Here is a 19372-nt window from a genome sequence, read left to right as displayed (position 1 = left end):
CTGGACATTGTACCTTGTGTATCACAAAAATCAACCAATTGCATCCAAAACAGTGTACTGTAATGCTTGTTTTGGTAGAAGTAGTCAGAGAATATATAAAAAGGTAAAAAATATGCGAGCGCACTAAAAGAAGCAGCTATGCATGAAAGGTAACCAAATAAAAACCTTAATAAAACTAATAAATCACAGGGCAGCGCAAAAAAAAAATTTTCTTTGAAAGTGACTCAGAAATTAAATAGATAATGAAGTTCATAGATGGATAAATGATGAATAAATATAAAAAATTCAGAAGTTCAAAAGTGACAATTAGTGGTCTGAAGGTGCCTGCTTCAATGATAATCCGGTGCTTGTGCAAATGGGTGTAGTAAAATAGCGCACTAACCAGATGCGCATGTAAGTATATAGCCAGATGTCCTCTGAAAGAAATCAGGGTACACCAGGTAGTGGATTCCTGTATACCCAGGCAGCAATACCCACCCAACCCTTAAGGGGACCTCTAGCTAATTTGGATCAACGTAGTGTCCTGGAGTTATCTGCTGTGCCGCTCGCTCTTCAGAGGGAGGATAATCCACCACCTGGTCTACCCTGATCTCCTTAAGAGGACATCTGGCTATATATTTACATGCACATTTATGTTGCGCATCTGGTGAGTGAGCAATTTTACTACACCCATTTGCACAAGCACCGGATTATCATAGAAGCAGGCACCTTCAGAACACTAATTGTCACTTTTGAACTTCTGAATTTTTTATATTTATTCATCAATTACACTGTTCAACAAATTTTTATTTTTTGCCAGTTTTGGAAACAAAAGGATCCATTTCTTAATGAATTTCACATTCTGAGTTCAAATATAACAATGAAATTTGTCAATCGGCTCTAGTTTTTCTGTAAACGGAAAGTTTTCTACTATAGGCGTAATGACTACATAATGCACAATAATTATATAGATGTCTTTCCACAAATATAAAGCAAGTGATATTGACTACATAACAAAGCCTAAATGGCATAATATATTGCATAGGATTACCAAGAAAAATTATAGCCATAAGCTAAGTTGAATCATTTTAATACTTAGGATTCTCACTAGTTTTGTCTTCAGTTTGTGTCGGTTTTGCTTCTCTTGGCTTTTCTCTTGTATTCGAGGAAAGGGCTATCTCTTACAACTGCACGTGACTACACGCTTCAGGTTCTTCCTCACTTGACTCAACCACGAAGGATTCTGGTGCTTTAGGAATTGGTAGCCCCTCTCCATGAGGAACTGGACGTATTGCCGATGGAATATTTGGATAGTGCACAGATAACTTTTTCTTCTTATTTAGCCCTTTTACAATTGGAGGCACCATACAAAAGTAACAATTACTAACATGATCTGTTGGCTCTCTCCAAATCATTGGCACAGCGAAAGGCATAGATGCCTTTTTTCCATTCAACCATTGCTCCGGTGCCGTCCCACAAGAATTGCAGCATATATGTGGTGCCCAGCTCTTGTCCTGGTCTCCTATCTTGCAGCCAAAATACAAGTTGTAGGCTTTCTTAATCATTCCTGTTATCCTCCTTTTTTGTGAGATAAAAGTTATTTCACCGCAGATATAGCAGAAATTATCTGCTTTATTCACACAAGTTCCAGGCATTACTGAGTAGCCTATATAAGCATAAAACGAAATGTAAAGACGCTGTCGAACTACAATCAGCTACAGATACTGCAGCTTTTATGCAGTGAAGTGATGCAATTAAAGGCTAATATTGCATCATCTCAGTATACATGCAATTTTCTATTGGTCACCAGTATCAATTGCGCAATATGCAGCTGAAGTTGCATCATAATTTTGAATGGCTTACGTCATTAGATGGGTGAATATATCATGGAAACTAGAGCCAATCAACATTTTTTAGGGTCATTTTCGTTTTCAGCACCCCAAAATTATGTAAGATTAGCTAATTTTATGCCCAAAACTTTTTACCTGTTGAACAGTGTTATCCATCTATGAACTTCATTATCTACTTAATTGCTGAGTCACTTTCAAAGAACATATTTTTTTAGCGCTGCACTGTGATTTATTGGTCAGAGAATATAGCTTAGTGTAGTATCACATATAGCAGTCATTGTTCCTATAGGCCAGACAAGCCTAACCTACTGGTATGTTACTCCCCCCATGCATACTATGTTCACTGGCCAGGAAGTACAGGAACACGAAAAAAAGGTGAACAAAAAAGTTCCTGTGGTTCCAGGAGTGTAGGTGTCTGCAGAGGATGACAGATACTGGTGTCTCACAGGAACGTAATTAGTGTTACGTGCAGATCGGTCAGGCAGCAAACAGGCAACGCATCGGTTCAGGTGGCAAGCAGAGGCAACACTGCACTTGATGGGGCGGTGATAAGGAACACGGTTGCTCACTTACACTGGTCTGCTGCCACTGAAACTCATGTGGGAGAGATCAGGAACATTGTTGATAGCTGCACTTGTTTGATGTGGCGGTGATCTGGAACAACTGTAGCTGGTTGCACTAGTATCCCAACACTGGAATGGTATGGAAGTCATTAGGGACACTGTGGGTGGCTGTACTGGTAAAGCGACACTGTACTGGTGTGCTAGTGATCAGGGATGAAAGAAAAATGTTCATAGGGTGCTCTGCGTGGTGACCAAAAATGACATTTGGAAATTTCTGGTCCTAATAACACTTCAGGGAGTGGTGGGGGAAACCACTGCAGAAGTGATATTGGACAAATAATACTTACTTCATTCTTTTGCATGGTCATGTCAGAATACAGAATTTCCCTGATCATTACATTTTTACACTTCGTTCCACCCTCCTCGTAGCCACTGGTTGGCTGAGTGACACTGACTGGAGCCTACTACTGATGAGCCTGAATTCTATGATACTCTTGTAAGTGTTTTACATTGTGTCCTAATAAACTGCCTTTACTACTGCACATAGAAGCGTCTTTCCTGCTGTTTACCTAATGATCAGGGACATACAGTGTCACCAGCACAGCCGAGTCCCTGATCACTAGCAAGCCCAGTACAGTGTCACTGTACGGTTTAGTGATTTGGGACACTGGTTGGCTGCCTGATCACCTGATAGTGTCAAATAATGTAGGAAACAGAACACTGGTTAGAACATGCAGCCTTTGTTTACATATGTGATCACTTAGTGTGGTCGAATGGCTGAGCAGCAATCATGTTAAATGGCAGATTTAATTAACAACAGTATTTTCTGGCGTATAAGACTACTTTTTATACTTAAAAATATACCCCACAAATTGGGGGTCGTCTTATACGCGGGGTATAAAATGTGAACCTCGAGTTTGTTTGGGTCAAGCTGGCTGGATGTGTGGTAATACTGTACATACAGTATACCGTGCTGAGCCAAGCTGGATGTCAGCTTGGCTCAGCACGCTGTCAGCCCGCTGGATGTGCGGTATATACAGTATACTGCGCTGAGCCAACGTCCCTACTGTAATCAGCCCACTGGATGTGTGCATGTACAGTAGCTGCAGCTACATACAGTATACACTGGGCCAATCACGGCGAGTGATGTATTCTACTAATGAATACAAAGCCTGCTTGGATTGGCTGAGTCAGAGAGGTGGGCCGATGATGTCACAACCTCAGCCAATCCGAGCAGGCTTTGTATTCATTAGTAGAATACATCGCTTGCTGTGATTGGCCCAGTGTATACTGTATGCAGCCGCAGCTACCGCACATACACGCATCCAGCCGGCTGATTACAGTAGGGACATACCGGTACGTTTTGAAACAGCTTGGCTCAGTATACTGCATATACCACAGTGGTATATACTCATACTGCATATACCACACATCCAGCGGGCTGACAGATTAATCTGTCAAAGGGACATTTGTTTTGAGCCAGCTTGGCTCAGCGCAGTATACTGTATGTACATTACTGCACATCCAGCGGGCTGTATATATACAGTATACTGTATGTAGCCGAAGCTACCGTATTACCGCACATCCAGCGGTAACCATCTGATTTGGAATTTGATCCACATGACTGTCTTACAAATGTATCACAAGATGTCATTCATGAACTTATGATGTCAGAGGATGAGCATGAGGATTTTGAAGGATTTTAAGTACCAGTAAGTCATAACTATTTCAATTAAAAAATCTGATGTTTTTAAATGGTGTTGCCTCGGAAGGGGGGTAGTCTTATACGGCAAATATAGTCCAAAACCTATGTTTTAATTGGAAAATTAGGGGGTCGTCTTATACACACAGTCGCCTTATACGCCGGAAAATACGGTACCTACTGATCCTGCTATTAAGGCATTTAAAACAAACAATATAAACTTGAGCAATTCTGCGCTGGGACATCTGCTGGGAAACAAACTTGCTCCTCCTATTGGTCTTAGGGCAGACTATTGAGAGCCACAGGTTCCGGTAAGGTTCTGACCTAAAACCTAGTTCTATTGGATTTCTGGGTTTTTCTTCTGGTGTTTTGAAACACCTCCTGCACTCTTGTGGACTGATTTAAAGGACCTGAGCACTGATTGTTATTGGACTGATGTATATGTGTATTCAAAACATTGTTTCACATTTTCTTGTACAAAAACGCTACACACTATACATTGATATTAAGGTATTTGTTCAGGCACTTCTCGTTACGCAACGACAACATTCTCTATCCATGGCTTAGTGTCCCGTGTCTCCTGCATTGTCTTCCTATCACTTGCACTTTAGCTGAACACTATTACCAGCTCAATGTACAGGCATATTTTACCTTTGGTGCTATTAGAAAACCTATCCTGAGAATTTCCCTGCAGCCATCGTTGGAGTACACGGAGACAGAAGTAAGAACAAAAAAAAAAAAAAGAAAAAAAAAAAAAAAAAAAAAAAAAAAGGTAAAAACATTTTTTGAAAAGGCAGGAAAAAAAAAGTCTTTATGATACACAGCGCTAAAGCAAAAATGGCATGCAGTTAGGGTTTACATCTACTTTAGGTAATACTGTAAATACTGTGATGTAGGATAGCCTAAAGGTTATTTTGGTGGTCAGAGAACATTACAACAGCAGAATGACAGCCTGTATATAAATAACCTTCTGAGCCATTTCTTGTATAAGAACAGTCAATTTCACTATGAGGTGTATCATCTGGGCTCGGGGGTGGTCACTAGGGATATAAATACTGTGTCCGGGATGGAGCATCTGCAAAACAAGAACAAGGCAAAAATAATATTAAGAAGATACTCTTCCTTTACATCAAGACATCTTAAAATTGCATATAACTGTCTTGAGAAGAATGATCAACAATTGCTTTCCAGTATACAGCACTCTGTGAAACATGTTTCCTCTGTTAAAGCGGAACTAAAACCATCAATTTAATGGTTTACCAAAAAAAAGGTTACAATTAGGGCACACCATGCATGAGAAGTGTCACAGTTGCTTGTGCTCTCAGCTGAACTGTGAAGCCATCAAATAGCTGGTATCATAACTGATCACGTGTCTTTTTTTCTCAGAAAATAGGTGCAGGAACTCAACCATGACCCTCCAAAACACCCCTATCCCCCCCTCACACACACCATACAAATCACATCAATTAGTGGGTATGGCAAAAGTTCACTAACAGTGGGAGGGTCTTAAAGGGGCAATAAATATGAGGAGTGCATTACATACTGAATGCAGAGTTTGAGGGGGGTTACACAGAGTGCTGAGTTGTGCTACGTGTAGAGTTCGGGGGTGCACCATGTACATAATGCAGAGTTCATGGGTGCGCTACACACAGAGTGCAGATCACATCACTTTGCCACAGCTGCTTACCTCTGCATCTCCTATCCTCATCTCATTTTCACCCCTCCTGAGCTCTGACCTTTGCATGCAAGCCCCCTCCACGTCTTACTTTTGTTGCTGCAAAAGGGTGAAGCACCCAGTTGGCTTTAGTATCTTCCTGAGCCAAAGGTGGTGGAACTGAGTTTCACTAGTTCCAGCTGAAAGAAGCCCTGCATGTGCAACACCATAGAAACTGCAGATCAAACAGAGGCTACGATGGCAGCTTCCTTGGCTGCAAAAGGAAAGAAGGGTTTAGTTCTGCTTTAAATTGTATGTAAAATAGTTTTGTACGTATTTAGTCTTAAAAAAAAAATATATAGAAAAAATCTTAAATATAAAATATTGCATATTTTGTGTATTTTTATTTCCAGCCACCAGTTGGCGCTCTAGGCTCCTTTTCATGTCTTCCTGTCTCTCCTTATACAATTTCCTGCTCAAGGTAACTCAAGTGAACATACGGTATATCTACACAAAGAGAAATGACTCCCCCACAACACTCCTTTCCCTGTCTGCTTGGTCCAGAAGGCTCTGTTCACACAGGAGAGAGAGGGGGAGAGAGAGCGCGGAAGTATTGAAGCTAGAAACAGCCAGACAACAAGCATTTTCAGCCGGGCACAATCGTTATACAGAACATCCTATTTATAGAGGTGATAAATCCAGTAGTTCAAAAATCAGCATAAACATAATGCCTAACCAACAAGGAAGAAAACTGGCTGTACTTGACATAAAAAAAATAAGGAGAATGTACAGTCCCAAGCTAGAAAGGAGAGCCAATGCGGAGTGGAGGACCCAAAAATGATAAATTGTTGACAGATGAGTCAATGCTTGGGCTTCCACTGCTTGGCTCTTGGCTGCTGTATGGTGGAGACACTTATTAGATTTTGCACGCATTAGATTTCATGAATGTGCTGAAAGTGACTAGACATTTCTTCAGGTTGTCCAGCCACATTTGGGTTAATTGTAGTAAGTTGGAGCACTGAATCATAAATGTTCCTTGCATACAGCAACCTATTCCAGCTTACCAAGACAACAGACTCACCTTGGTTTTTCTCAGGGGAAAAAGTGAAAGGAGCTCTGCGACCAGTATATGTAATAGTATCTGGAGCTCTGCGACCAGCATTTGGAGCTCTGTGACCACCATATGGAAGAGTATCTGGAGTTTTGTGACCAGTGTATGCAAGATTATCTGGAGGTCTGCAATCAACGTATTGAAGAGAATACGGAGCTCTACAATCAGTGCATGGAAGAGGTACTGGAGCTAGCTCTGTGATCACCATATGGAAGAGTCTGGAGCCCTTTGATCAGCATATGAGAGAGTGTCTGGAGCTCCAGAAACATCTACAGCTCTCCTACTAATGTCAAAAGCTGAAACTAACAAATGTATAATAATATATTTATAAATATATTTACTTTCCATTAACAACAGTCAGAAACCCCAGCTAAAAAAAAAAAGGGTTTGGACTGGATGTAATCTCCAATTCAAAAGCTGGGAGTGATGTTACCTGGTAAGGCAAGTCACTCGACAGTTAAAAAGGTAAGCAAGTAGCGGGGCCTGGAGCGGCATGGCGTAGGGTGCACTAACTGGGAGCTCCGCTCAAGATTTATCCTGTTTCACTGATTCTGGGGACTATCTGCCCATAGTTCACCCACTTTTCCTTGGCTACATATCTTCACTCACTGCCCTGCAATGTCACTCTCCCAAGTAATCTACAAGAGCCAGTGGAAAGCTGGACAGGTTCCAACAGGAAAAGAGATGCGGCGGGGGAAGATGGAGTCGCCTCATCTGCTGAATCAGACTAGGCTGGCGGGGACACAGGTAGGGTCTTGCCAGCGATTTCCGCCTGTCAGAGTACCCTGACTTCCAAGATTTAGGAAGTGAAGGTGGATATTTCACTTATCCGCCAGGAGTTTCAAAAGCTGAGAGAGAGGGTCACCGAGAATGAACACCGAATCGGCCATGTGGAAGATGACATCCCATTTTAAAGGTCTCCACTGAAAGGCTACAGCAAAAGCTTCATTACCTCCAGCAAAAACAGGACGATATGGACAACAGACTCCGGCACTGCAATCTCCGGTTTGTGGGATTCCCTGAGGGTGCAGAAGGCATCAACCCTCCATCCTTTTTTGGAGAACCTACTCACTACCACCTATGGCAAAGAGACCATCTCTACTTCCTTCGTGGTGGAACAAGCCCATCGCCTGGCTGCAAGACCACCGCCTAATGGGGCTTCCCACTTTCATTGCCAAACTTCTGAACTTTAGACATCGAGACACCATTCTCCAGGCAATATCCCCTTCAGCAATGTTAAAGTGGTGGTGTTCCCTGACTTCTCTGCAGAGGTACAGAAGCACTGGGCTCAATTCACCGAAGCCAAGCAACAACTGCGGATAAAGCACATAACACACGTCATGCACTACCTGGCCAGGCAACGTGTAGTGGGAGATGACAAAGTAAACTTTTTTGAGGATCCTGAGGTGGTCTTTGAATGGCTGGAACGTTGAGGAACAGCAGGCCCTGCACCGGCTTGAAGCTTTTCCAGGTTATTAACAACGTAGCCTCGTGAGATCTATGGCCTTGGATTTCCTGACAACTCCTCTGAATGCCCATGCAGTAGTACTCCACACGGGGACTCAAGAGTTTTCCTCCCTCTCACCCTTCCCTGTTTTACCTTTTCCCCCCCCCGGACCACCTGCCTCTAGACTCCTCTGTGCAACTTTATTTCTGCTTCTTCATATTTCATAATGACTATGGCAATAGCCCTACTCACTGATTTAATGTCCCCAGCTTAAAATACCACCCTTCTCAATAGAGACTCTAAGGATCAATCAAATGGATGTCAATGACACCTTTATTTCCCTACCCTCCCCCCCCCCCATCTTTTTCTTTTCCTTCATTTTCATCCACTCTCCTAGATCTGGAGCACCCCACGCCCCTGTGCGCTCTTCAGCAAATATTTGCTCCCCCAGCAGCTGGAGTACTGCTGGAACTGTTTTTTCTTCTAGATTTTGTTAGTAACTCAAGATATGTTTCCCAAACCAGCCTATACTTCACTATTTGTAGAAGACAGCATTAGGTGTATCTTTTCCTGCTGGTCCAGAATCTTCAATGCACTGCTTTTTTATGTGTTTCTTTTTGTTTCTACTGGTTTAAGCTCTCTATACAGAGTGACCTTCCTAATGGAATCACTTCACTATGCCTGTGGGTTAATGCCTGGAACACTACTCTCCAGGCCACCCATACTTACAGAATTTCTTATTTTACAAATAGCTTACCCATGTGAATTACTAGATCTTACATTAATAATGTCATGTATGCAATGTCTGTATAATTGTTACATCTTGTGTTCAATGTTATACCTGTCGTTGCCTATCTAATCGCACCTATATTTTCTATTAGTATTATTTTGGCCCCTAATATATGCAATCTTGAACCACCTTAAATCACAACAGGCTGATGGGTCTGTTCTGGTGGAAACCCATCTTACCAGTCAAATGCAGCTTGCTCTTAAAAAACCCTTGATAGGCTGGCTATACCAGGCCCCTTATACATCACACTCTCGTACTGTACTGCTCCTTTGTATTGTATACATGTTTATCTCTTTTAATAAAGAGCTTCGATTAAAAAAATAAATAAATAAAAAAAGTCTGATACAAAAACAGATAAAAAAAATAGAAAAGTGGTGGAATTGTGAGAGAGAAAGATTTAAAAAGTTTGAGTCAGGGGTGCTCAACCTTTTGAAGAGCGAGGGCCATTTAAGTGATTTGGTAACCAGTCACAGGCCACAATGAAAAGGCTGAGAATTTCTAATTTTTTTTATTTTGAATAGCATAATGAACATATTCCTCCTGCAGCAGCCGAATGCTGGTGGGAGGAAGAGAAGGAGAAGCCAGCTTTCAGCAGTTGCAGGAGGAAAATAGTGAGGATCGCTTCCAGTATATGCCGCTCCTTCTGTCTAAATGTAATACAGAAGCTGAAGGGAGGCCACATGGGCCCCCTGGAGCATGAAGCAGGGTCACCACTGCGACCTCTGACACTGCACCATTGGTTGTGTGGTAAAAACACGTCTTACCTATGGGGTTTTACCGCCCCTAAACTGCAAATGTAAACAAGTCCTTACTGTCCTGTCCCTATAAGGCTGCTTTAACACTGATGCCCTGCAGTTTGCCATGGGTGCAGTGCACCGCACCTGCGGGTTAGCTGTGATTTGTCATAGACATCTATTATATCTTGTGGGTGTGATGTACTTTCTGAAAACACACCAAATCTACAGGATACAACAGAAATCTATGGCTCAGTGCAGCTAACCTGCAAGAAAGCTACAGGTGGACTGTGCTGAAACCGCTGATCAGTGTGAAAGCAGCCTAATAGTTGATAACCCTTTTATAGGTGCCAATATGCCCACTGCAAAAGCGCAGTGTATGTGTTGTTTAATACACTGACCTTCTTTTCCTCTTCCAGTTTCTGCTGGAATTGCTCTCCAGGCTGCTAGAAAGGTCCCAGGCGAAGTGCACTTGGTATCACTCCACCTAAAGCAGGAGATGGCACTACAGAGGAGGCATCGGGCTAGTCAGCTCCTGCTCCCTCCACAACCACCTGCTTCCTCCACTGCTGGCACAAGCTTAATGCACTCTGATACTCTAGGATGGAAGCGGGTTGCCGACTCCGGGCATGTGCTTCCCTGGTTTGAACTTGAGGGCCACATCAGAGGGCTCTGAGGGCCACGTTGCCACCGGGCACAGGTTTAGGACCCCTAATTTATGTGAAAAAGATGCAGGATAAAAATAGAGAAGAATGGAAGCTGATCCTAGGGGAGGTCAAAGCCCTATGATGGAAAAAGAACATTCACACCATTCCCTTGCTTGGTTCCTGGCTTCTTTACATGGGAAGTGCTGAATAACATCTCGGATTTCATGAATGTGCTAAACTGTGAGCCCCTTCCTAAAAGTGAGCACACTTTTATCGATATGATCATACAACCAACCATCTTACAATCAATCATTTAATGAAACTAAAATGATTGATCGGAATGAGAAATCAGTAACCAAAAATCCTCCATATGATCGATTTAGTGAGCTTTCAATTAATTTCAACTCTGCCAAGATAACTGAATGTGGTGAAATTTTGTAACTTCTGATTGATCGAACAAAAATATCTGTATTTCAGGAGAACTCAAATGCCATTCAGAGGAATTAAGTAATACATTTAAATAGATTTTTACCTTTGTGACTGATATTTTCAGTCGATCTCAAAATGTGGAACAATCTGACGTCATTTTAAATAATAATTGATGGAGCACAAGAGGGTAGATTTACTAAAACTGGATGTGTAAAATCTGGTGCAGCTCTGCATGGTAGCCAATCAGCTTCTAACTTCAGTTTGTTCAATTTAAACCTGGAAGCTGAATGGTTTCTATGCATTTTTGTTATCAATAGGTGAATGCACTACATTATAGATGTGTCTTATATGTAACAACCTGTACTTGGCTACCATGAAAAGAGACTTACCTCTGCTTCTTTTAGGTGAGTCAGCAATAGGAACCATGGGAACATCTGGAAGATCCACTTCTAATTGACTCTTGTTAAAAGCTGAAATTAACAGAGAATTGAGCGTATGAGAAAAGCAACAAAAAAAAGTTAGGAACTCCAAACAGACTTCCAGTCCACAAAGACATTTAAGTATTTACATATGAAAAAGTAGAAGGCGGGTTATAACCCATGTCATTTTGTGGTCCATCTGAGCCAAATGGGAGATTTTCCTTTATTTCCTGTCCCAAAGTCACAACAGGAAGTAAGAGGAAATCCCTCCAAAGTGATTGAAATCCCTGTTAGTTACCAGGTTAATGGAACCAGTGTCCTTATCAGAAGATTTCCACTCTACTCCTGTTCTAGTGACCACTCAAAATGTGTGATTTTCTTTCACTTTCATTGGCAAAGTTTTGCCTTCAGTTACAGTTGCAAGAAAAAGTATGTGAACCCCTTGGGATTACGTGGAGTTTTGCATGAATTGGGCATAAAATGTGCTCTGAACATCATCCAAGTCACAACAATAGAAGAACACAGTCTGCTGAACATAATACTACACAAGCATTAGATGTTGCCATGGTTTAATTGCACATAACATGTAAACATTCACAGTGCAGGGAGGAAAAAGTATGTGAGGCCCTAGCTTAATGACTTCTCCCAGAGCTAATTGGAGACAGGAGTGAGCCAACCTTGACTCTAATCAGTGTGATTATATTGGATGTGTTGCTGACAGCTGTCCTGCCCTTAAAAAACACACACCTGTTTTGGGTTTACTGGTTTCAAGAAGCACTGTCTGATGTGAACCATGCCTCGCAGAAAAGAGCTCTCAGAAGACCCACGATCAAGAATTGTTGACTTGCATGAAGCTGGAAAGGGTTACAAAAGTATCTCCAAAAGCCTTGATGTTCATGTGTCCACGGTAAGACAGACTGTCTACAAATGGAGAAACTTTAGCACTGTTGCTACTCTCCCTAGGCATGGTCGTCCTGTAAAAATGACTGCAAGAGCACAGCGCAGAATGCTGCATGAGGTAAAGAAGAATCCCAGAGTGTCAGCTAAAGACCTACAGAAATCTCTGGCACATGCTAACATTTTTGTTGACACATCTACAATAAGGAAAACATTAAACAAGAATGGAGTACATGGGAGGACACCACGGAGGAAGCCATTGCTGTCCAAAAAGAATATTGCAGCACATTTGAAGTTTGCAAAAGAGCACCTGGATGTTCCACAGCACTACTGGCAAACTATACTGTGGACAGATGACACCAAGATTGAGTTGTTTGGGAAGAACACACAACACTATGTGTGGAGAAAAAAAGGCACAGCACACCAACATCAAAACCTCATCCCCACTGTAAAACATGGCGGAGGGAGCATCATGGTTTGGGGCTGCTTTGCTGCCTCAGGGCCTGGACAGATTGCTGTCATTGATGGGAAAATGAATTCCAGAGTTTATCGAGACATTTTCCATCTGTCCGCCAACTGAAGCTCCGCAGAGGATAGGTGATGCAACAGGACAATGACCCAAAGCATACAAGTAATTCAACAAAACAATGGCTGCAACAGCATGGAATACGCCTTCTGGAGTGGCCCAGTCAGAGTCCTGACCTCAACCCGATTGAAATGCTGTGGCATGACCTTAAGAGAGCGCTTCACACCAGACATCCCAAGAATATTGCTACACTGAAACAGTTTTGTGAAGAGGAGTGGTCCAAAATTACTCCAGATCGTTGTGCAGGTCTGATCTGCAACTACAGGAAACGTTTGGTTGAGGTTATTGCTGCCAAAGGAGGGTCAACCAGTTATTAAGTCCAAAGGTTCACATACTTTTTCCTCCCTGCACTGTGAATGTTTACATGTTATGTGCAATTAAACCATGGCAACATCTAATGTTTGTGTAGTATTATGTTCAGCAGACTGTGTTCTTCTATTGTTGTGACTTAGATGACGTTCAGAGCACATTTTATGCCCAATTCATGCAAACCTCCATGTAATCCCAAGGGGTTCACATACTTTTTCTTGCAACTGTATATTTTAACAAGCAGTAAAAGGGCTTTAAAACTAAAAACAAGACTAACTAAACTTTCAAGCAGCAGGCACCCTGAAGGAATTCATCTTTGAAGACCGCACTCAGTCTGAATCCAGATTGCAGTTGGGTTCAGTTTACTCTTTGCTTGTCTTGCTGTTTGTTTACATTAAAGGTCCGGCAGACTGCCATGTATCTGCTGCTCCATAGAAATCATAGTTCCTTTCCTCTTATTAGAACTTTTTTTTGTGAAATTAGAAGATTAACTTTTCTGCAGTGCCTGCAGCTATAGGGGTTAGGGAGGATGCGTTTCAAAGTACAAGTTCACTATTGTAATAAAACCTTTTATGGATTCCCCCAGCCCTTTTAAATCCAGGGTGCCTCCACACAGATCTCAGATACAGTGCTGACCTGTCTTGGATCTATCATTTATCTCTATAGTACCTGTGGTCACACCCGCACACTGCATCATGGGTACCTAGTATGGCAAAAGTGAACCTGTAATTTAATGTTTATTATCTGGAAACAGGTGCATCTTACCAACTTACTTTACTAAAGTGCAGATGTGTGAAGAGGAAACTAGAAAATGGGTGCAAAATTTGCCATGAGTTTTTTTAGGACTTCTTTTGAAACTCAGCTCAAGACAAAAGTAAACAAGTGTGTGTATGAATAATAATGCATAGTCACCTCCATTATTCTGCACAGCAGGGAGCCTTTCTGGGGAGATGCCCCCCACTCGGAGTGGTCCAGTAGGGACATCGGGAAGGTCTGTATCATTTTCCTGGAGAATCTCGTTCAACTCTCTCTCCAGATCATCAGCATCCACATCTGCAAAGAGACAATATGTAAAGCATGAGAAGTGACAAACTGCTTCTGTAAAGGTATCTTAAAGAAATAAAAAAAAATTAATTTTTTTTTATATACCGTATATACTCGAGTATAAGCCGACCCGAATATAAGCCGAGGTACCTAATTTTACCACAAAAAACTGGGAAAAACTATTGACTCGAGTATAAGCCGAGGGTGGGAAATGAGGCACCTACTAGTCAATGTAAAAAATAAAGTGGGAGGAATAGTGCCCCATCATTAGTATCAGTGGGAGGAATAGTGCCCCATCATTGGTGTCAGTGGGAGGCATAGTGCCCCATCATTGGTATCAGTGGGAGGAATAGTGCCCCATCATTGGTGTCAGTGGGAGGAATAGTGCCCCATCATTGGTGTCAGTGGGAGGAATAATGCCCCATCATTAGTATCAGTGGGAGGAATAGTGCCCCATCATTGGTGTCAGTGGGAGGAATAGTGCCCCATCATTGGTATCAGTGGGAGGAATAGTGCCCCATCATTGGTGTCAGTGGGTGGAATAGTGCCCCATCATTGGTATCACTGGGAGGAATAGTGCCCCATCGTTGGTGTCAGTGGGAGGAATAATGCCCCATCATTAGTATCAGTGGGAGGAATAGTGCCCCATCGTTTGTGTCAGTGGGAGGAATAGTGCCACATCGTTGGTGTCAGTGGGAGGAATAATGCCCCATCATTAGTATCAGTGACTCCAATGATGCGGCACTATTCCTCCCACTGACACCAATGACACTTGCTGACCCCTGTTGCAGTATGGTGCTGCTGCAGCCAGCATATGTGGTTGCAGCAGCACCTCTGCACTGCACACTTACCGGCTTTTCCCTCACTCGATTTTCGCGGGTCCGCTCGGCTCCGCCTCCTCGCCCGTGATTGGCCGCCTGTGTACCTTTCCTGAGCTACAGTTCTGGCGGCCAATCACCGGTGAGGAGGCGGAGCCGAGCGGCAGGAGTGAGGGAGTGGCCAGAGTGACGGAAGGAGCAGCGCTTCCTGGATGGATCATCGTGGGAGCCAGGTAAGAGACAGCAGACGTTGACTCGAGTATAAGCCGAGGGGGCCGTTTTTCAGCACAAAAAATGTGCTGAAAAACTCGGCTTATACTCGAGTATATACGGTAGTTACCAGCCGAGTATTTACTTTCATATTGATTTTTGCTTGCTACGTGGACTTGACCCATCAAATTGAAGAGTTCATTTAAGGTTTAGAGCGTATTAAAGCGTCAAGCAGTATTAAAAAAAAAAAGAAAAGATATACAGTGCATCTATGCAACACATGCATCTTTCTCAATATCTCATCCCACATGTATAGAAAAAAACTGGTTGATCTGCCAGAAATGTACTCAAGTCCTACTGTGGGCTGACAATATGCAGCATTTTGTTGGCTGCGGATTGTCAGTCCTGCTACGTGCCTTTTGGTAAATTACTGAACCACTCCTACTTTCAGACCTCTATGACATTAGCTGCGAGCATTAATTGGAACAAAAATTGTCCAGAAGGAACCTTCATTGAAGAGAACAGACAGAGGTTGATCAAACTTCAGCCAGTTCAGCAAGAACTGGCTGAATTTGGATCTAATGTATGGCCAGCTTTAGATGAGAACTAGGAGAACCCTTTGAGATAATACAGAAAGTGTGCAGAGGAGCCAGGACAGCTCTGAATTTCTGACAAGAGCAATGGGTATTAACATTTCAATGGTAAACAGACCAAAAGGTGGCAAATAAGAGATCATTAAAATAAATGACTCAGCGAGCGCTCAACATAAAAAAGCAGCTATGCACCGTAAAGGAAACCATAAAACCTTCAAAAAGACATAGTAAAATATTTGTGCAGCGCTAACATATAAATAATCCTAAAATGTATAAACCATATATCTCATGCATAAAATTACAGTCCATAATAAATAAGCTCAAGGTGACTTCAGTATTCCCAAATTCATCAATCTGTAAAATTCGGTGAGAGGCAGGATATAGATAAAATGCGCACTCACCAGATGCGCAAAGGTATTGCGCAGTGTATAAATAAATGCATCTGGAGAGTGCGCATTTTATCTATATCCTGCCTCTCACCGAATTTTACAGATTGATGAATTTGGGAATACTGAAGTCACCTTGAGCTTATTTTATATGGACTGTAATTTTTTTGCATGAGATATATGGTTTATACATTTTAGGATTATTTATATTTTAGCACTGCACAAATATTTTACTAGAGAAGATTATTGTTAAGTTCAGGCAAAACTGAAAATCCACCAATCAAAAATAAGAAATTTCATGTAATGATGGAAGATCTGGCTTCCCCGAAACTGTATTGGTCCCAAACAAAAACCTCAATGTGCTAAAGTCTCCTTGTTTTTCCTCAAAAGTTGGTGGACCAACTAGGTCTTGCAGCCTCTGATAATATGACCACATTCTCATCTTAAATGATTCAGAAACCTTTGTGGGTCTAAAAGCACTTTAATCTTCTTTCAGATGTTACAGCGAGAGCAGACTGAAACAATTGTGCTACCCTGTACCAGGGGTTCAAATTGTTCTGATGAGTGGCCATCTTAAAGATGAACCCCAGACAAAGAGCTACATACACAAATGAAATACATATAAAGAAGCTGTTTTACCTTTCAAAATATTTGTCTATCCATCCAGTTGTAAAATTTACACAGCTCTGCCACACAGCCCAACCCTGTCTGGAAGTGCTAGAGACCTGATTTTGTCTTTGCTGCAGCTCTGTAACACTTCCAGGTCTTCTCTTTCCCCTTAGTCTGTTACCAGACAGTGAAAGGAGAAGCAGCACATTGATAAGCTCATCTCATGCTCTCTTCTCATATCAGCATGCTCCATGCACTACAGCACAACTGAATAGATCCTTGAGCTGCTTCTCCCTCCCTCAGCCTAACTGTACAGTAGACTGCAAGAGACTGTTACCAAATCAGTTCAGGTACTCGCACTGCCTGTATTTAAAAATACATGTAAGGATGTATCAATAAATATAAAACTGCATTAAAAGGAGGAGAATGGCCAAATCTTTTTTGGCTATACTTCTCCTATGGATCAGAGGAGTGCACTTTGTTCTGCACTCCTGTAACCCATTTTCAGCCAAGAGCAGGCCAAAGCCAGGTTTCAGGTGACGTGACTCAGATGGTCCAGGCTCTGGAAAGATCCCAACTTTAAATTTGGGACCCACCCAGATGCCTGGACCAGTAGCTGGCTCAGCCTCTCAGTTAGCCGCTGAGAGCTTGAACCAGCCCCAGCCACTTCACAGCCCGAAGCTCCAGTGATAGTCACTGGCTCTCTGCTCACTGAAGGCTGAGAACCAAGTGACAAGCCGGCTTTGGTTGCTCAGTTCTTGGTCTAAGAAGCAGCAGGGGACAGATGAGGCATCGGATCGATGCTGCATCCACCTAGGTTATTTTTTTTTTTTTTTCTGGAAACCCATACTTCTTTTTTATTGGGGTCTCTTATGTTTGCCTGGAGGTCAGCTTTAAAGCGGAGTCATTTTTAAAACAGACTGCAAGAAGTCAAGCTATTATTGTAGAAGTGACATGCAATGTCTTCTCTGCAATATAATACTCCACCTGCCTGCCTGCATAATTCAGTATACATCGCCGGCACAGTCCCAATGTGCCAGGATGACCAACTCCTGCATCCGGCACCTGCCAATAGAGTTTCAAAAAAACCGGCACCCAGGGAGATGTTGGCGCCAGCAAGAGACCCGGACTGTTAGCAAGGAGGAAAGTATATTGTTGTTTGCTTTAAAGATCACACTTGATTACAGTTCTCAAGATGTACGAAGAGAATACTACATACCAATATTCCCAGGCACTGCTCCAACCAAGGTCTGGCTAATATCATCCTGAAGGTCACAGAACTGCAAGAAAGAGCAAAAGGCAGTAAAAGTAATCTCAGTGCCATGCTGTGTCCATAAAGAAAACAAACATGACCCTAGAGCTCAGCTCATATAGATCTGTGGACTGTGAGGGGAGATGATGAATATCTACTGTACATGATATGGTACACAAAATATATGAATCTTAACAGAAAATGCTAAAAAAAAAAAAAAAGCCTTTCCACTCTCCCCACCCATCCCCCAACACCTCTTTCTGGTTACCATTCTGCAGATTCTAAGAGCAAGACAAACAAGGTAAAAAAAAGATTAAAAATAAATAAATATGTGACCAAAACTCCCATAATGGCCTCTTACATCTTGTAAGTGTTAGGAATCATAAGGTAAAAGTGTGGTGACCTCAGCCGTGATATTTATTCAACATGGGGACTTAGGCATCCAAAAACACTGCTTGTAAAAAAATGTAATCGTATAAAATACACATGTAGCGTTTCAGATATTGTTAAAATGATATTAGCAGTGACAGTAAAGCATTATTTTTAGCTAAATAATTCCTGCAATTTTCTGCCTTGCAATCAATGTTTTTGCATCATACATAGTCCACAAAATAATTGTGGCCAATCTTTCTTAGACAAATGGATGACTTGAAATGACATGTTTCTCAAAGACTGCTATGTCAGAGTAGCCATACACCAGACACTGCAGAGTGCTTCTCGATATCTGCTGTCAATCACAATACATGGCTGCCAAATTCTAGTTATATGGCCCACTTACTGCCTGGGCTTTTGCTGGATCAATTCCTGTTTACAGGACATTAGGTTGTCCCCTCGTTTAATGGAAAGTCCAGGTCTTTGGATCATTCGCTATATTTATAATACAAACATGGGATAAGCAGCTGGGCAATTAGAGTGCAGGACAATCCAGGTTTCCCTATTGTGCCAAGCAAGATCGACCTGCTTTTTTATAAGAAACACACAGGGAAGAATGATCATCTGCATTACCTCCTGAATCTGATCCACTAAGCTCTCTGTCTTCTCCAGACTGACATCCTTCAGTGAAGTACGTAGTGCTGTCACCCCCACCTGATATGCAGATACCACCTGTCATTGGTAGAAAAGATGCTTTTTAATGTATAATGTACACAACAAATAATGACAGGAGATGAGCTGTAAATAAGTGACAAACCTGAAATGATGTCCTAAAATCTGATTACAAGTAGTGCATTGTGACCAGAAATACTTACTGCGTAGTAGGGATGCACTGATACGGAGTATTTTCACGAGTACGGGTACCGATACCAAAAACCGATACTTTGCGGTGCAATTTGTGTCAATACAAG

At 42.1% G+C, this 19372-nt stretch overlaps 1 protein-coding gene across 1 annotated transcript in view; it reads right to left on the bottom strand.

Moving 5' to 3' along the window:
- Nucleotides 1–4515: 4515 nt before the first annotated feature.
- CHMP7 (charged multivesicular body protein 7) overlaps nucleotides 4516–19372 on the bottom strand; it is a 39757-nt gene continuing 24900 nt past the window's right edge. The window contains exons 8-12 of the mRNA XM_089653397.1: nucleotides 19035–19133; nucleotides 17997–18057; nucleotides 14030–14170; nucleotides 11296–11376; nucleotides 4516–5169 (exon numbers count right to left, since the gene is read on the bottom strand). Coding sequence (XP_089509523.1) covers nucleotides 5135–5169; nucleotides 11296–11376; nucleotides 14030–14170; nucleotides 17997–18057; nucleotides 19035–19133 — 417 coding nt within the window. The 3' untranslated portion in view covers nucleotides 4516–5134. The remainder of the gene's footprint in view (nucleotides 5170–11295; nucleotides 11377–14029; nucleotides 14171–17996; nucleotides 18058–19034; nucleotides 19134–19372) is intronic.

This window comes from Staurois parvus, unplaced genomic scaffold (assembly GCF_062004578.1).
Source record: "Staurois parvus isolate SC_StPar_1 unplaced genomic scaffold, SC_StPar_1.0 ptg000710l, whole genome shotgun sequence".
NCBI classification, from domain to species: domain Eukaryota; kingdom Metazoa; phylum Chordata; class Amphibia; order Anura; family Ranidae; genus Staurois; species Staurois parvus.
Note: the sequence above shows the minus strand (reverse complement) of the source record. Positions and strands in the feature narration are given on the sequence as shown.